The sequence below is a fragment of the Eschrichtius robustus genome, chromosome 13 (genome assembly GCF_028021215.1).
Source record: "Eschrichtius robustus isolate mEscRob2 chromosome 13, mEscRob2.pri, whole genome shotgun sequence".
NCBI classification, from domain to species: Eukaryota; Metazoa; Chordata; class Mammalia; order Artiodactyla; family Eschrichtiidae; genus Eschrichtius; species Eschrichtius robustus.
In genome coordinates this window covers 46946936-46965029 of record NC_090836.1, presented here as the reverse complement: position 1 = coordinate 46965029, position 18094 = coordinate 46946936, and the positions used below count along the sequence as shown (strand labels likewise).

At 41.5% G+C, this 18094-nt stretch overlaps 2 protein-coding genes across 3 annotated transcripts in view; both read left to right on the top strand.

Moving 5' to 3' along the window:
• The first annotated feature begins 7608 nt into the window (after positions 1-7608).
• On the top strand, positions 7609-9478 carry APOF (apolipoprotein F). Its single transcript, XM_068561611.1, is given in 3 exon segments — positions 7609-7680; positions 7910-8734; positions 8737-9478. Coding segments are annotated over 2 exon segments (945 nt in total). The 5' UTR covers positions 7609-7680; positions 7910-7926; the 3' UTR covers positions 8874-9478.
• Positions 9479-9811: 333 nt separating this feature from the next.
• The window catches only part of STAT2 (signal transducer and activator of transcription 2), a 15420-nt gene continuing 7137 nt past the window's right edge, over positions 9812-18094 (top strand). Inside the window, exons 1-11 of one of the 2 annotated variants that reach the window (XM_068560993.1) lie at positions 9812-10024; positions 11764-11907; positions 12063-12216; positions 12564-12659; positions 12835-12924; positions 13016-13091; positions 13528-13613; positions 13777-13925; positions 17150-17308; positions 17413-17505; positions 17715-17774. In XM_068560993.1, the coding sequence (XP_068417094.1) occupies positions 11777-11907; positions 12063-12216; positions 12564-12659; positions 12835-12924; positions 13016-13091; positions 13528-13613; positions 13777-13925; positions 17150-17308; positions 17413-17505; positions 17715-17774 (1094 nt within the window). In that variant the 5' untranslated portion in view covers positions 9812-10024; positions 11764-11776. The remainder of the gene's footprint in view (positions 10025-11763; positions 11908-12062; positions 12217-12563; positions 12660-12834; positions 12925-13015; positions 13092-13527; positions 13614-13776; positions 13926-17149; positions 17309-17412; positions 17506-17714; positions 17775-18094) is intronic. The other variant, XM_068560994.1, reaches the window with a different exon arrangement.

Below are 18094 nucleotides of genomic sequence, written 5' to 3'. Positions count from 1 at the left end.
ATTCATTCTTAATTTCCGGAAATAATTTCCCAGAAGTGGAATTTGTGGGTCAAAGGATATACACATTTTTGCTGTTGGTTGATCCATTAATATCTTCTCTTTTTTTTAATATCTTCTTTAAAATGAAAGAATTGGTTTTATTTTCTGGTAGTAAATGTAATATATTCATATTGCAAAAAAATCTGGACAACTTAAAAGAAAAAAATCCCCCAGATTTGATCACTCAGAGATCACTTCTGTTAACAATTTTTTGGCTGAGGTATAAGTTACCTATAATAAAACAGGCAGATTTTAAGTGAACAGTTCAGTGTGCTTTGACACACTAAAAAACAGGAACTCACAGAGATAGATAGATACATAAATAGATACATAGATACATCACCAGGCCAATCAAGATACAGAACGTGTCCTACACTTTAGAAAGTTCCCAGTCAATCTCACTCCCCTGCCCTCCTCTTCTCCTATGACTCCCTCCCCACATGCAAACACTGGTCTGATTTCTATCTGTGTAGTTGTGTTGCCTCTCTGTAACTTCACACACATGAAATCATGGAATATGTCTTTTGAGTTTGGCTTCTTCTGCTCAGCGTGTCTATGCTTTATCAATGTTCTCATGGGTATCAGTAGTTTATAGCTTTCTAATGCTAAGTAATATATCAGTTTGTGAATATACGACAGTTTTCTTAAAATTCATGCACCTGTTAGTGGATATTTGGGTAGTTTCCCATTTGGGGCTATTATGGATAAATATGCTATGAACATTCTTGTCTTTTATGGGACATGTGTTATCATTTCTCTTTGGTAAATATTTAGAAGAAAAATTGCTAAGCAATAGGATGGGTATATATTTAACCATATATACATATATATGTGTATGTGTGTATATATATATACACATATAACTGCCAGTTTTCCAAAGTGATTGTACCAATGTATGAAAGTTCTACTTGATTCTCATCAACACTTGATATTATCTGTCTTTCTAATTTTAGCCATCCTAGTGGGTATCTCCTGGTGGTATTAATTTACATTCCTTTGATGACATGATATTGTACATCTTTCGATATGCTTATTGGCCACTGTTTTCTTTTGTGAAGTATCTGTTCAAGTCTTTTGTCCATTTATAAAACGGAATTGTTTGCTTATTTAATATTGTGTCTATATGCATATTGCATGTATCATACCACTGATGTAAATTATAGTGAGATACAGTCCTCCCTCGGTATCTGAGGGGGACTGGCTCCAGACCCTCCCTCCATACCAAATCTGTGGATGCTCAAGTCCCTTATATAAAATAGTACAGTCATAGTACAGTCGACCTTCCATACAAGTTCTGCATCCATGGATACTGAGGCTGACTGTTTATCACTGACATAAATTTCACACATGTATCATATGTGATAGATATTCTTTGTCAGATATGTATTTGCAAGTATTTTCCCCAGACCATGCCTTGTCTCTTCATTTTCTTAACAGTAGAAGTTTTAATTTTGAAGTTCAATTTATTGATCTTTATTTTTATGATTAGTGCTTTTTTATTGTGGTAAAACATACATAACATAAAATTTACCATTTTAACCAATTCTAAGTGTATGTTTAGTGACATTAAGTACATTCACACGGTTGTTAATATCCATTCACTTTGTTACCATATCAATCTCCAGAACTTTTTCATCATCTTCCCAAACTGAAATTCTGTACTCATTAACACTAACTCCCTATTCCTCCCTGTCCTCAGCCCTGAATAACCATTATTCTACTTTCTGTCTCTGAATTTGACTATTCTAAGTACTTCATGTAAGTGGAATCATATAATATTTGTCCTTCTGTGTCTGGCTGATTTCATTTACTATAATGTCCTTAAGGTTCATTCATGTTATAGCATGTGTTCAGATTTCCTTCCTTTTTAAGGCTGAATAATGTTCCATTGTACGTGTATACCACATTTTGTTCACCCATTTGTGAGGGACATTTAGGTTGTGTGAAATGGTCTTTCATTGTGGTTTTGATTAGTATTTCCCTAATGATTAATAATATTGAGCAACTTTTCACGTGCTAATTGGCCATTTGTACGTCTTCTTTGGAAAAATGTCTATTCAAGTCCCTTGCCCTTTTCTTTTGGGTGTGGGGGGACTGTGCCGCGAGGCTTGTGGGATCTTAGTTCCCCGACCAGGGATCCAACCCAGGCCTCACTGTGGTTAGCAATCACAGTGAGAGTGCCAAGTCCTAACCACTGGACCGCCAGGTAATTCCCCTTTGCCCATTTTGAAATTGAATTGTTTGTTATTAAGTTGTAGGAATTCTTTATATAGTCTGGATATTAACCCCCATCAGCTATATGATATGCAAAGATTTTCTCCCATTCTGTGGGTTACTTTTTCACTCTGTTGTTAGTGTCCTTTGATGCACAAAAGTTTTAAAAGTTAATTAATTTAAAGTTTTTAATGAAGTCCAATTTATTTTTTCTTTTGTTGCCTGTGCTTTTAGTGTCATATCCAATAAATCACTGCCAAATGCAATGTCATGAGGTTTTTTCCCTATGTTTTCTTCTAAGAAACTGTTTTAGCTCTTATGTTCAGGTTTTTGATCCATTTTGAGTTAATTTTTGTATATGGTGTGAAGGGTCAAACTTCATTCTTTTGCATGTGGATATCCAATTGTCCCAGTACCATATGTCTCACTGAATGGTTCCAACACACTTGTAAAAAATCATTTGACTACATATGCAAAGATTTACTTCTGGGTTCTCTATCCTTTTCTGTTAGTCTATATGTCTATCTTTATGCCGATACCACACTGTTTTCTGTGTGTGCTTTTTTGCAAATTTTGTTCTCAGTTTATTTTTTAAATTGAAACTATGTTTATTTTTCTCGTTGATTTTTATAAGTTCCCAATATGTTAAACAATGTTAAGCAAAGTCTCTCATCCACTTATCTGTTAGGGCTAAACTAGAATTATTTTCAGGAAATGCTTTCATTTGCTGAAGCATATTCTCTCGGGAGGCCAGGCTTCTTGAGTTGTGTGTCCTAGTTTGTATCTTCATTTTTTTAAAAAATAAATTTATTTATTTATTTATTTTTGGCTGTGTTTGGGTCTTCGTTGCTGCGCGCGGGCTTTCTCTAGTTGCAGTGAGCAGGGGCTACTCTTCATTGCGGTGCGCGGGCTTCTCATTGTGGTGGCTTCTCTGGCTGCGGAGCACAGGCTCTAGGTGCACAGGCTTCAGTACTTGTGGCTCGTGGGCTCCAGAGTGCAGGCTCAGTAGTTGTGGCGCACGGGCTTAGTTGCTCCACGGCATGTGGGATCTTCTCGGACCAGGGCTCAAACCTGTGTCCCCTGCATTGGCAGGAGGATTCTTAACCACTGTGCCACCAGGGAAGTCCCAGTATCTTCATTTTTAAGAAAAGGAATTATTCTCTCACTGCAGCTCAGCTGCTTACAAAAGCATGCAAGTGTGGCTTTGACTGGCCTTGCAGAATGACTCCTGTGAGGTACTTGTCATTATGTGTAGTACCACACTGTTTTGATTACTGTAGCTTTTTTTTTTTTTCAGGAACCACTTCAGTCTTATTTTATTGACTTCTTTTTGATCATCAAAGTTGTTTTCATCTTTGTAGTAATGGAGCGTTGTAATATATTTTCAAATCAGGAAGCAAGTCCTCCAAGTTTGTTTTCTTTTTCAAGATTGCTTCAGCTATTCAATGTCTCTTGAAATTTCATGTGAACTTTAGGATGGTTTTTCTGTTTTTGCAAAAAACATTACTGGGATTTTGGAAGAGATTGCATCAGATTTGTTAGTCTCTTTGGGTAGTATTGACATTTTAACAATGTTAAGTCTTCCAATCTATGGGTGTGATGTCTTTCCATTTATTTATGCCTTCTTTAATTTCTTTCAGCAATGTTTTGTAGTTTTCAATGTATAAGTCTTTTGCCACCTTGGTTAAGTTTATTCCTAAGTATTTTATGCTTTTTGATGCTGTTATAAAAAAATTGTTTTCTTTCTTTATTTCTTTTTTCATATTTTTCACTGTTAGTGTATAGACATGCAGCTAATTTGGGGTGTTGATTTTTTATCCTGCAACTTTGCTTAATTTGCTTATTAATTTTAGCAGGTGTGTGTGTTATTTAGGGTTTTCTACTTATATGATCACGTCTTCTGCAAACAGAGATAATTTTGCTTTTTCCTTTCCAATTTGGATGTCTTTTTTTCTTTTTCTTGCCTAATTGCTCAACACTATGTTGAATAAAAGTGTTGAAAGCAAACATCTTTGTCTTGTTCCTGATCTTAGAGGAAAAGCTTTCAGTCTTTTACCATTGAATATGATGTTAGCTGTGGGTTTTTCATTTATGACCTTTCTTGTTAAGATAGTTTCTTCCTATTTCTATTTTATTGATGTAAAATGCTTTTCTGCATCAATTGAGATGATCACGTGATTTTCTCTTTCATTCTGTTAATGTGGTGAATTACACTGATTGATTTTCATATATTGAACCACTCTTACATTCTAGAAATAAATCCCACTTTGTCATGGTGTAAAATCCTTTTAATATGCTACCAAATTCAATTTGCTAGTATTTTGCATTAATATTCTCATGAGATATAGGTCTGTAGTTTTCTTTCCTTGTAGGGTCTTTGTCTAGCTTTGATATCAGGGTAATGCTGGTCTCGTAGAATTAGTTAGGCATGTTCCCTCCTCTTTGATATTTTAGAAGAGTCTGAGAAGGATTGGTATTAATTCTTCTTCAAATGTTTGGTAGGAAAAAAAAGAATGTAAAAAATAAAAACAAAACTAAAAAAACTCACAAATGTCTGGTAGAATTCACCAATAAGACCATTTTGTCCAGGGCTTTTCTTTATTGGGAAATTTTTGATTACCGACTCAATCTCCTTACTAATTATAGGTCTGTTCAGATTTTCTATTACTTCATGATTCAGTCTTGGTAGGTTGTATGTTTCTAAGAATTTGTCTATTTCATCTAGATTATCCAATTTATTGTCATACACCTATTCATAGTACTCTCAAATTCCTTTTTGTTTCTGTAAAACAAATAGTAATATCCCCACTTTCATTTATTCTTTTTATTGAGATGTAATTGACATATTATATTAGTTTCCTTGGTGGGGATGTAAGCTGGTGCAGCCACTGTAAAAAACAGTATGGAAGTTCCTCAAAAAATTAGGATTTTCTACATAAACAATCATGTTGTTTCTAAATAAATACCGTTCTAATTTCCTTTCTATTTTTTTATGTGATTAATTTTTTATTATTTCCTCATTATACTACTTAGGACTTCCAGTACAATGTTGAAAAAGTGATGAGTAGATATTCTTGCTTTTTGATAGATCCTAGGAAAAAAGGGTTAAATATTTTACCCTTTGTTATATCACTCCACAGAAACGATATAGTCCTAGGTAGGGTTCCCTAGGGATTTAGCAACCAGTAACTTCAGGTAGTGTTGGACCGCTTTGCACCTAGTTCTTGCTTCCTACAATTTTGGTAGTGCATCCTTACAGAACTACCCCTCTTCTTCCTTCTGTCTGCTGTTAGTTGTCAGGGGCCGCTGCTGGGAACTGAGGGAAGTGAAATAGAGGGAAGGACTCTGGGCCCCTCCCTCTGGCCTGTTCCTTTTGGTTGTCTGTCAGAAATGAGTGACAGCAACTACTGAGCCCATGCGTCACAACTACTGAAGCCCGCACACCTAGATCCCGTGCTCCTCAACAAGAGAAGCCACCGCAATGAGAAGCCTTCGTATCGCAACGAAGAGTAGCCCCCGCTCACCGCAACTAAAAGAAAGCCTGCGTGCAGCAACGAGGACCCAACGCAGTCAAAAATAAATAAATTAATTAACTAATTTTTTTAAAAAAAGAAATGAGTGACAGCACCAAGGAAACTTTTTACCATAACAATATGTAGGAACCTGTACCAGTTTCAGAAGGCATCAGATACCTTCTTCTCCTAATTTTTGGACGGTAGTTACCGCTAAACCCTAGATGAAACCCAATTTTTGGAGTTTTGGTTAGATTTGGAAAGAGTTACCACCCAGCTGATGAACACATTTTATTTGTGTTTTGCATTGGAATTAGAAAAGTGAGAAGTAGAAGTTGTACTGATTTCATTTAACTTACCAATATTTTCAGTTTCCCCGGACTTTCACCCAATGTATACTTTTAATAAGAACTTATTAAACGTTTTGGGGGTCTCTTGCCAGAGGTCATCAGCCTTTTTGCCTTACCTCTTCTCCCTTTCAGAAGATACAGGGGAACTTCTCATCTCATGTATAGGTCCAGGGTAAAACCTTCGGACAATAGGGATATGGGGCAGGACTAGTAGGGTCAAAAAGGGAAAAGGCCTATTTGTCAGTATAGGACAAAGGTGAAGAGGACAAAGTCTGGGCTGGAGAGAGATGAATAAATATTTACAAATGCTATGTCCTTCACTGTTTTGGACACTATCAGCATTCTGGCGTCCTCGTGATTCTGGCTGGGGTAAAGGAGAAAGTGGGATACAACAAAAAAATCAAAACAGTCATTCCAGCCATGAAGAAACCAAAGCAAAGGAGATGTTTGGACTTTCTTGTTCCTCTGGTTTGTTTCTAGGAAGTATATAATTTCAATCCTCCAAATGAATTTCCAGGCACCATTGAAGCGGACTTGCCCTAATGAAGTGTTAAAAACTAAACAGATAGGTTGCTTACACTTCTCTATGCCCATTTTGTTTGTTTGTTTGTTTTTCTATTCTCCTTTTTTAAAAAATGATAATTTTATCTTTGGAATGCATGCAAAGAAACTTCATCATATTCTTTCTATTCTCCAGTCCCTCATATTTCCCTCCACATGTTGAAAAGTGTGCTATTGAAAACATTAGCTAGATAGAAAGACAGAGAAATAGATACATAGATAGACAGATTGATTTTTTTTATTGATAATTACATTTATAATTCAAGGAAACTTCAAATGTTCAGAACATTTACAATCTGATGAAAGCTTAAAGACACTTATTGTTAACTAATAAAAATGGCTAAGCAATGATATCACAAATCTGTGATCCATTATTATATCCATTAGAATGACTGGATTAGTAAAAGAAACAAGTGGAGGTTGGGTAGATTATACTGGAGCTCAATCTCTCTCAGCATAGAGAACAGCTGATGGATAAACAATTGCTATCCACAATGGATGAGTCCAGCAGATTCTTACGGGCTGCATAACGTTATTTCTATCTTTGGAAAGGGAAGTTAAAAATAAGGCCAAAACTACAGAATAGAAACATGTAGAAGCATTTTAACTTTTTTCTCATTCATTTATCTTGTACTAAATCTCTAGTGAGACACTGAAGCTTGCTAATTTAATTTATAAACTGAAAAGAGAATCATAGACATCTAACCTCTTCTGATTCTGGGTCTCACAGCTTCTATCATGAGCTAGAGTGTGAAAGTGGCAGGGACCGGTAGGAAATGCCAAAGAACAGAGTTTTTAGGTATTGAGGTCGAGTGTGTGACAAGGGGACAAGGTTTGAGAAGCCAGTACAAATGGACAAATATTTGCAGAGATTACATCTCTTACTGATAATAGGGGAAAGCCAATATCTACTTTCTTCACCCGACAGAGGAGTAGGCAGAAGAGGATCGAGGAGCTACCAAATCTATCAAAGCAGTCTTACTTCTTAATCACCGGACTTTGTGGTAATTTGGGGCTCCCTATTAAATGGGTGGAAATCAGGCAGAGGAAGACCTGAAGCTGGAGAAGGCCAAGAGGGAACAACTGGGTTGCATTTCTTGTTTCTCAGTGCTTTAGCTAAAAAGAACAGAAGTTTGGAGGTGATAGATGAGGTTCGCCCTGAGTCCTGGGCTCCTTTTGGACCACAGTCCTTAGGGAAACAGTTTGTATGTTTCTGGTTTCTCCCGTCTCCAGTGCACTCTGCTCCGGACATGCGTGGTCTCAGACTCATCATGGTACCAGTTGAGCTACTTCTTTGCTGCTTCCTGCTGCACACTGTGGATGCCATTTCATATGGAAACCAGACAAACGTCTTGGTGCATCTTCGCTCATCCTTGGGATCCTGGCTACCTTCCTCAGCCCCCTTGTCTTGCCGGAGCCTGCTCCCCAAATCCCTGCCTGGCTTCACCCACATGGCCCTTCTCCCCAAGTTCCTGGTAGGCCTGCCCCTGATGATTGCCTTGGAGAAAGCTGGCTGTCAAGCTGATGTACGGGTCCTGCAGCTTCAGCTCTACCGCCAGGGGGGTGTAAAGGCTACACAGATCCTCATCAGACATCTTCAAGAGCTCGAGAAAAGCAGAAGCACAGGGACGGGAGTGTCAGTGGATGCCCTGGCCTCTGCTCTGCAGCTGTTGGCCAGGGAGCACCCAGGCCCAGAGAGGGCCCGACGATCCCTCTCCATCAAGGACTGCGAGCAGGAGCAGGAGCAGAGCGTGCACAATGTAGTCCAGCTGCTGCCAGGAGTGGGAACCTTCTACAACCTGGGCACAGCATTGTATTATGCTGTTCAGAACTGCTCGGACAAGGCCAAGGAACGAGGCCGAGACGGGGTCATAGATCTGGGTTATGACCTTCTGATGGCCATGGCTGGAGCGTCAGGGGGTCCCGCGGGACTAATGATCAGTACTGCACTTAAACCTATAGTGAAAGCTGGGGTTCAGCAGGTGATCCAGTATTATAATGAGAGAGAGGTGAACAGCCCTCCACCAGAGACCAGCAAGGAGGTCTTGGGGGTCACCTCAAATTGGGTCACCTGGAAGAAACAATTACCATGGCCCCTTTGGTATCAGAAGTAGTAAGTTCAGTTCCTTACTGGCAGTGGACCTTACTCTATGACTATGGCTTAGATCCTAGGGATGGGAATAGTACTGAGATATAAAAGAAGGTGGTAGGGAACTCCTTGGCTGTCCAGTGGTTAGGACTCCACTCTTTCACTGCTAAAGGGGCCGGGTTCAATCCCTGGTCGGGGAACTAAGATCCCCGTAAGCTGCGCAGCAATCAATCAATCAATCAATCAATTATAAAAGAAGGTGGTGGGACTTCCCTGGCGGTCCAGTGGTTAAGAATCCACGCTTCCACTGCAGGGGGGGTGCGGGTTTGATCCCTGGTGGGGAAACTAAGATCCTGCATGCCAGAGCAGTGCAGCCAAAAAAAAAAAAAAGATGGTAAACATGACGACTAGATCTAATATTCTGACAAGTAGTATATGTATGTTCAAAATCCAAATCTCTGATTTTTTTTTATCAAGGAGGAAGGCAGTACTGTAAAATGTAGAAATTTTAAAGTTCGTGGTTTGGAATCAGAGGATTTGGCTTTGAATCCAGGCTCCACTTGTTAGAGCTTCAGCGACCATTGACTAGTACCTTCTTTCTCCAAACTCAGTTTTTTAAATTTCTAAAGAATAGTGATTTGCATCTCAATGGGTTTCGTGGAAATTAAAAACGGTACGCTGTCCTAATGCTTAGCACGGTACCAACAATAAATAGGCTTTTGTTGTTTTTGTTGTTGTTATTACTTAAGCCCTCCCCTTCCTGTCCCAATATGTCGAAATTCCGCCTCGCTTGTTAGCTTAGCGCCTCCAAGGCCCTGAGCCAGTCTCGGTTCCGCTGCGTAGGTGCTGGTTCTCGGAAATCAGCTGTTTTAGTCCCGAGCTATTCTGTTCATTGGACTCCTCCCTCCGCAGACACGGGGCAGGGCTTACTTGAGCTTTCCTACCAATCGCTGCAGCTAGAGGTGTGGTTTCGGCTCCTCTTGTCCCGCCTCGCGGAGAAGGAGGAGTTGTGGTGGCGCCAATAGAACTCACAGCCTGGGGAAGAGGTTGGCTGAATGGCAGCCAGTGTCGGGGCGCCTCTATGGGAATGGCGAGTTCCGGGGTTCAGCCGCTCACTCAAGCCTGTGGCAAGGGGGCGGGTTCGAGAGGCGGGCCGAAGCCGAGGGCGGCGCGGGAGGCTCTGGTGCCGGAGCTCTCTCTGGGGACCGGAAGCCTGGACCATAGCTACTGGAGGGAGCGGGGGCTGAGACTCTAACCAGGTACCGACCCTGAGAAGGCGGGCGGGGGTGTGGGTGGAGGCGCGAGTTTCTCCCTGAGAGGGCAGGCAGGCCCTGGGGGGTACGCCCCGGAGGGGTCAGACTCTGTCCCCAGGTTGAAACAGGAGCTGTCGCCTGCTTCATCCTCCTGTCCAACCTAAGTCCCCAACCGTAACAGCCCCCCCCCTCCAGAAACACCCCTGCAACTTCCAAGACCCGAAACCTGGCATTGTTGCATTGGTTCAGTGTCTTGGCCAACGCTTTTACCTTCCGGTCTGTTATTTTTGATCCTTACCAAAAAAAGAAAGAAAAAAATAGAGTTCTTTTCAGAAAAGCTTATTGAGCACAAAATACGCGCCTAAAAGAGTGTTGGATAACTGGAGAAAAAAGGAGTTTACAGTCCTTAACCTCTGTGCTTGCAATCTATTTAAGAAGGCCAGGTTTTTTGGTTTTGTTTTTCATATTTAAACCTCAGGGTTTACTTGCCGCCTTGCTTTATTAATACCAGCCAGTTAGTTCCTTAGGAACTGGGGCCTCGTCGTTTGTTTTTTAAAAGGAATACAAGTACATAGTGTAAAAAGTCAAGCACTACTAAAGGGTTAAAGTGAAAAGTAGGAGCCCCTGCCCAATTCTTTCCTTCCCCTGTTCCTACTTCCCAGAGGTAGAAAGGCAGCTCATGATTATTCATACTGGTGGAAAAGAATCTTTCCCACCCCAAGCATTTGATTTGTAATAAAATCGTGACCTTTTTTTAGACCATAGAAGTGGGTGTTAATTCTTTTTTGTTAGGCTCAGGCTGCAAAAAGGTTTGGTTTCCTAAACAGACAGATGGCAGTGGGCGGGGAAAGGTAGGGAGAAGGTCTCCACCCAGCCTGCTTGGTGACAGGCAAAAACAAGTTTTGGGTGAATTTTCTCACAAACTTAATAATCCACATGAAGAATCAGAGATTGACAGAGGTCATAAAAGTGTCACAATCTTAGGGATTGAGTGACCCCTTACACAGTATTTAAGTATCTTAAACATCTTCTAGAGAATGGAGCTCCTCTTTGCAACATGGAGAGCAGTTTATCTCCAAGGAGTTTCAGCCTCTGATAAAGCTTTGGGGCCAGCCGGGATAATGCTGAAATAAATACTTAAGACTGGGACTTCCCTGGCGGTCTAGTGGTTAAGACTCCACGCTTCCACTGCAGTGGGTTCAATCCCTGGTGGGGGAACTAAAATCCTGCATGCTGTGCGGCATGGCCAAAAATAAATAAATAATAAAAAAACCTTTTTTTAAATACTTAAGACTGACCTTTAAATGCTCCAGCATAAGTGAATACAAACACAAACAAATAAATTTAGAATAAATTCATTGGGGGAGATAGATGAAATGAGATTGCGGAAATATCATACACGTTTGTTGAAGCTGGATGACGGGTACATGGATGATCCTTGTACTACTCACTCTACTTTGTTGTGTGTTTGAAAATTACCATTGAAACAAAAAGGCCTACATATTGGAGCTCTTAAATAGTACTCCCTGGAAGAATATGCGCCAAACTGATAATATTGTTTACTTCTGGAGAGGAGGAAAAGGGACCAAGATTGGGAGTGGGGTCAATCTAGACTTTACTTTTTTTCTGTATTTTTTCTTACCTGTATAATTAAACATTTAAAAAAATTTTTAATAATAAACAATCACAAGACTGTGGATGGTTTAGTCCAGGAAAATTTCCAATTGGGAACCTGCATCCTTCAGGCTCAGACCCCAAATGGCGCAGTGGGAGATGCTACAGAATCTTGACAGCCCATTTCAGGATCAGCTGCACCAGCTCTATTCAAATAGCCTCCTGCCGGTGGACATTCGACAGTACTTGGCTGTCTGGATTGAAGATCAGAACTGGTGAGGCCTTCAGGAAGTTGGGGGGATGAGGAAAATGATTTCTTTCTTCTGACCCCCCAGGATCCTGGAGATACCAAGGGCAGGAAGGGGTTGGAAGGCCTCAAGATAGTAGCAGCCCTGCAGAGATACTAATCCTTGTCCTTCCTGGTCACTAGGCAGGAAGCTGCACTGGGCAATGATGAGGCCAAGGCTAATATGCTGTTCTTCCACTTCTTGGACCAACTGAACTATGAGTGTAGCCGCTGCAGCCAGGACCCTGAGTGTTTGTTGCTACAGCACAACTTGCGAAAATTCTATCGGGACATTCAGGTACTTGGAGGAGCCAGGAATAACAAAGTAGGAATGGGAGCTGAGTGTAGAGGAGTACGTTTAGGGTATGGAACATGGAACAGGACCTGGAAGTTCAAAGGACAGGGGAAGATCTGGGGAAAATGGGACAGAGTCTGGACTTGGGAGATCACTGGCAGAGAGAAGGACATAGTCTAGATGACCTTTTCGGAAAGAGGCTAGGGTTTGGGGGACCAGTGGTGAAAAGGGGTAGGGCTTGGGATCCTGAAGAAGGGGAGAATACTGAGGTCACTGGTGGGGAGGGCCTGAGGTGGTAGTTCATTGATGGCAGTTGAGTTAAATCAATCCTTTCTCTTTTCCTACTGCAGGCCTTTCCCCAGGGCGCTACCCAGTTGGCTGAGATGATCTTTAATCTCCTTCTGGAAGAAAAAAGAATTCTGACCCAGGCTCAGAGGGCTCAGTCGGTGAGAACAATTTGGTGGTGATGTTGAAAGCTCCTGGAGTAGAGAGGGTTCCTGCAAAGGAGTCAGGAAATTTGCCTCAGAACAAGATCCCTCCACATCCTGTGGTTTCATTTTAGGCCTGGATTTCAGGGATGAAAGGTCAGAGTTGAAATGTGCTCAGAGCCTCTTATTTCAGGAGCAAGGAGAGCCAGCCCTTGCAGCATCTGGGGAGAGCCAGCAGCATGAGATTGAATCGCGGATCCTGGAATTAAAGGCTATGTTGGAGGTTGGTAGATGTGGCAAGAGCCAGGGTGGGCAGGACTCAGCCTGCCTCCTCTCACAGAAGCAGCCTCATCAGGGTCTCATCTCCTCTGCAGAAGCTGGTGAAATCCATCAGCCAACTGAAAGACCAGCAGGATGTCTTCTGCTTCCGATATAAGATCCAGACCTCAGGTAGAAAGCACATTGAGGGGTGGGAGAAAGATGCCTACTGGGAGGCCAAGGGTAGAATAGAGCAGAAGGGGAAAGCCCCAGTAAGCAATAATCACCTTCGGCAGCATCTTGCTGATTATAGTCCTGCTGCCATTGCAAAGCTGGAGGTGCCAGGGTATGTTGTAGAGGTCAGGCTGGAGGTGTAGCTGAAGGACAGCTAGTGAATGTTGGAGGGGATGCTTGGGAAACTGCCTTAGCAGATTGAGTGGGCTTCTGGTTCTAGCAACACCATTCAGAATTTGCATGAGGGCCCAGAGGTGCCTGTGCTTTGGTTGGTTCCCCTTCTTCTCCCTTCAGAACTCCCCACTCCTGACTCTGGCTGAGGTCTGGGCTGGGAAGGAGAGGGGAAGGAGCCCTAGGTCTGAGCATTTGTCTCACTCCTGCTCCTGCTGTCCAGCGAGGACACCCTCTTTGGACCCCCATCAGACCAGACAGAAGGACATTCTGCAGGAAACGCTCAATGAACTGGACAGAAGGAGAAAGGTGGGTGGCAGAGGACAGAGGGAGTGGGCAGCAGGGAACTGGGGAAAATGAGGCATCGGGAGCCCTGGCCTCCTAGCCTTGGCTTCTTTGTCTCTTCATCCCTGGTTGAATGGTGGAGGGTGATGGTGAGAGGCTCTCAGCACTCACTTTATGTCTTTCATAGGAGGTGCTAGATGCCTCCAAAGCACTGCTAGGCCGATTAACTACCCTAATTGAGCTACTGCTGCCCAAGCTGGAGGAGTGGAAAGTTCGGCAGCAGAAAGCCTGCATTGGAGGCCCCCCGGATGGAGGGTTGGAGCAGTTGGAGAAGTGGTGAGAGGCACCTCCCCACCCTCGTGCTCACCTGGCCCTAGTCCTAACTACCCCCTGTGCTTTGTAGGTTATAATGCCCTGTGTATGGCAAGAGATATTCCCCTCCTTAATCTCTGTTCCCTAGAATGATACCAGCTCCCTTGTCTGACTGCAGCTCTGCTCTGCTCTTCATTCTCACCACGCAGGGAGCCCAGAGCCCAGTCTTTGCTTTGGGGAAAGTAATGAATTGATCCACAATCCGATTTCTCCTTCCTGCTTAATCACCCGAGAAATATCGTTTTACCTTTTTTTTAGTGCAATGAATATAATGCCAAAAAAAAGAAATTACCTGTTACCTTGATATCCAGATGTAGCTACTGTAATATTATTAAACAAAAATTGAATCATACTGTTGATACTATTTTGAGACCTGTGGGTTTGTTTGTTTTTTTTAACTTAGCAGTATATCATATTTACCCATGCCCATGATACTTTTATTTTTTACATCTTTTGGCCACGCCACACAGCATATGGGATGTGGGATCGTTCCCCAACCAGGGATCAAACCCGCACCCCCTGCAGTGGAAGGGTGGAGTCTTAACCACTGGACCATCACGGAAGTCCCTACCCATGATACTTTTTTTTTTTTTCTTTTTTTGGCTGTATTCGGTCTTCGTTGCTGCGCAGGCTTTCTCTAGTTGCGGTGAGCGGGGGCTACTCTTCATTGCGGTGCTCAGGCTTCTCATTGCAGTGGCTTCTCTTGTTGCGGAGCACGGGCTCTAGGAGCGCGGGCTTCAGTAGTTGTGACATGTGGGCTCAGTAGTTGTGGCTCTTGGGCTCTAGAACACAGGCTCAGTAGTTGTGGCGCACCGGCTTGGTTGCTCCGTGGCATGTGGGATCTTCCCGGAACAGGGCTTGAACCTGTGTCTCCTGCATTGGCAGGCGGATTCTTAACCACTGCGCCACCAGGGAAGCCCTAAACAAATTTCTTTATTTGTTTTCCAGTAAACTCCTTATTTTATATTAATTTTATTGTGATGTAGAAAAAAATAACTAATGTGTCCTTCAACATATTTGAAAAATACCTATTATTTAGATATTTTCTCATGAGAAAATTTATTATAATTTAAACTATTAAAAATATACCATGGGGCGGGGCACCTGTGGAATGAACTGGGAGACTGGGATTGACATATATACACTATTGATACTATGTATAAAATAGATAACTAATGAGAACCTACTGTATAGCACAGGGAACTCTAGTCAGTGCTCTGTGGTGACCTAAATGGAAGGGAAATCCAAAAAAGAGGGAATATATGTATACATGTAGCTGATTCACTTTGCTGTACAGCAGAAAGTAACACAACATTGTAAAGCAACTATTCTGCAATAAAAATTAATATAAAAAAATAAAAATATACCACTGTTCAGATAAATTGAAAACAGATATATAGGGCTTAGAGTACAGGATAAGTATTTACATTACAGTTGCACATGTATTCATCATATTGTACAGGGGTTGGCAAATTATGGCCTGTGAGTGATTTCTTGCTATTTTAAACAGTGCTGCAGTAAATAATCTCATAGCTCCATCTTTATTTACATCTCCAATTATTTCTATAATGTAAGTTATCAGAAGTGATATTCCTGGGTTAAAGTATATATTGGGTTGGCCAAAAAGTCCGTTCAGTTAGTGAATGCATTGTTCAATAAAATTCTTGGTGAAAATGAAAAATGTGTTTGTTGTTTTTACTTAAAACTGAACGAACTTTTTGGCCAGCCCAATACCTTTTCTTGGTGGTGGTGGTGCTGTTATTGTGTTGTTCTTTTGTTTCATTGTTTTTAATACAAAGAGATTTATTTCTTTTTCTGATTGTAAGTATAAAATATACTAATTGGAAAAATTTCAGAACACTTAAAAGAGAAAAAAAGTAAAAATGACCCATGTGCATAATCTGATCGTTCAGAGGTAGCCACTGTTAATGCTTTTTTAAAAAAAATTTTTGATGTGGACCATTTTTAAAGTCTTTATTGAATTTGTTACAATATTGCTTCTGTTTTATGTTTTGGTTTTTTGGCCGTGAGGCATGTGAGATCTTAGCTCCCCGACCAGGGATCGAACCCACACCCCCTGCATTGGAAGGTGAAGTCTTAACCATTGGACCACCAGGGAAGTCCCCTGTTAATGCTTTTGAATACATTTTTCCAGATTTTCCCCATGCATATTCACAAATATGCATCTATTTTAAACAGAACTCAGATTATATCATATATATACTATCTTGTAATTTTTTTAAGTTAATGTTTTTGAACATTTTTTCTTGTTAAAAATTTGTGCCTATATCATTATTTTTAATGGTTGCATAGTATTCCATGATGTCAATATGCCATAATTTATATACCCAATATCAATTGTTTCTAATTTTTCTATTACAGAAAACAAAGCTATGAACTGTGAACATCTGTCTTTGTCCATTTGTTTGTCTGATTATTTCCTTAGGATATATCTTAGGAATGGAATACTACAAAATGTATATACATTTTTTGAAGCTTTTTATTTTTATTTTTTATATGTTTTTTGGCCACACCACGCAGCATGTGGGATCTTAGTTCCCCGACTAGGGATTGAACCCGCGCCCCTTGCATTGGAAGCACGGAGTCTTAACCACTGGACCACCAGCGAAGTACCCTGAAGCTTTTTAAAAAAATAGTTCCAAACTGCTATCCCAATCTGTTTGCTTTTATGTAGTGGATAATTGTTTTCCTGTTACGATATTGCCTATCATTATTATTTCTTATTATATAGACAGTAAAACACATACAACTTCATCCCTTACTAGTTTTATGATCTTGAGCAAGTCACTTTACTCTTTCTATGCCTCAGCTTTACCATCTGTAAAATAGGGATAATAATAGTACCTACCTCATAGGGTTGTTGTAAGAATTAACCCTATGCATGAAGATGTGTGAAGCACTTAGAATAAAAAGTACATATCAAGCATCATGTGAAAGTTAGCTTTATTATGTTAATAAATCTTTTATCAATTTTATATGTGAAAGTGGCTTTGATGTTCACTCCTTAGGTTATGAACAATGTTGAAATATCTTTCACATGCTTCCTGGATTCTTTTTTGTCCCAATCAGTTTCTGACTTTCCACATAGTTAAAGGGGAGCTCTTGGAGCCTGTTTGGGGATTCCAGGAAACTGATGGATTCTTTCTCCCTTGGATTCTGTCACCCAGGTTCACAGCTGGAGCAAAGCTGTTGTTTCATCTGCGGCAGCTGCTGATGGAGCTACAGGGATTGAGTCACATGGTCACCTATCAGGGGGACCCTCTGATCGAAGGGGTGGATCTGCGGAAGGCCCAGGTCACAGAGCTGCTACAGCGCCTGCTCCACAGGTCTAGAGCCCAGGGGGGGACCTCCAGGGAGGCCAGAGGGAAGGGACAAGGGGAGCCACTCTTACAGATACTGACCTCTATATATTCTCTCCACATCTCCCCAGAGCCTTTGTAGTAGAAACCCAGCCCTGCATGCCCCAAACTTCCCATCGACCCCTCATCCTCAAGACTGGGAGCAAGTTCACCGTCCGAACAAGGTTGGCATTTCAGAACTCATTCCTGCTTCCTTTTACCAGCCCTGATGCTTTCTGGCTTTACAAATCTTCCCACTCTTGGCTGTTTCTTCTCTCTTTTCCCCTCAATCTACTTACCTCTTTTAATCTCTTCCCTTGTTTTTTTCGAACATCTGGTCTATCCAGGAGATTGAAGTTGACCACTTTCCCCCATCTACCTCCCTCCCCTGCAGGCTGCTGGTGAGACTCCAGGAAGGCAATGAGTCACTGACTGCAGAAGTCTCCATTGACAGGTGAGTTGGGGCAGGTGAAGGGTGTGACCAAGGGGTGGCCAGGAAGTGGGGTGGTGGGGTGGAGGAGGCACCTACTCTTTACAACAGGGCCCTGGGGCTGTGTTCTTTTCCCTTCCATTCCTACCTCATAGAAATAGCTCATCTCTTTTGTTGAGTGCTTACTATGTGACATGTAGCTTGTCAAGTACCCAATTTAAAATTACCACAGGAACCCCATGAGTTAGGTATTATCAATGCACTATTCAAATGAGGAAACAAGTTCAGATAATTTATGTCTCTAGTGCAAGGCCACATAGCTGGTGAGCTGCAGTTTTGGGTTT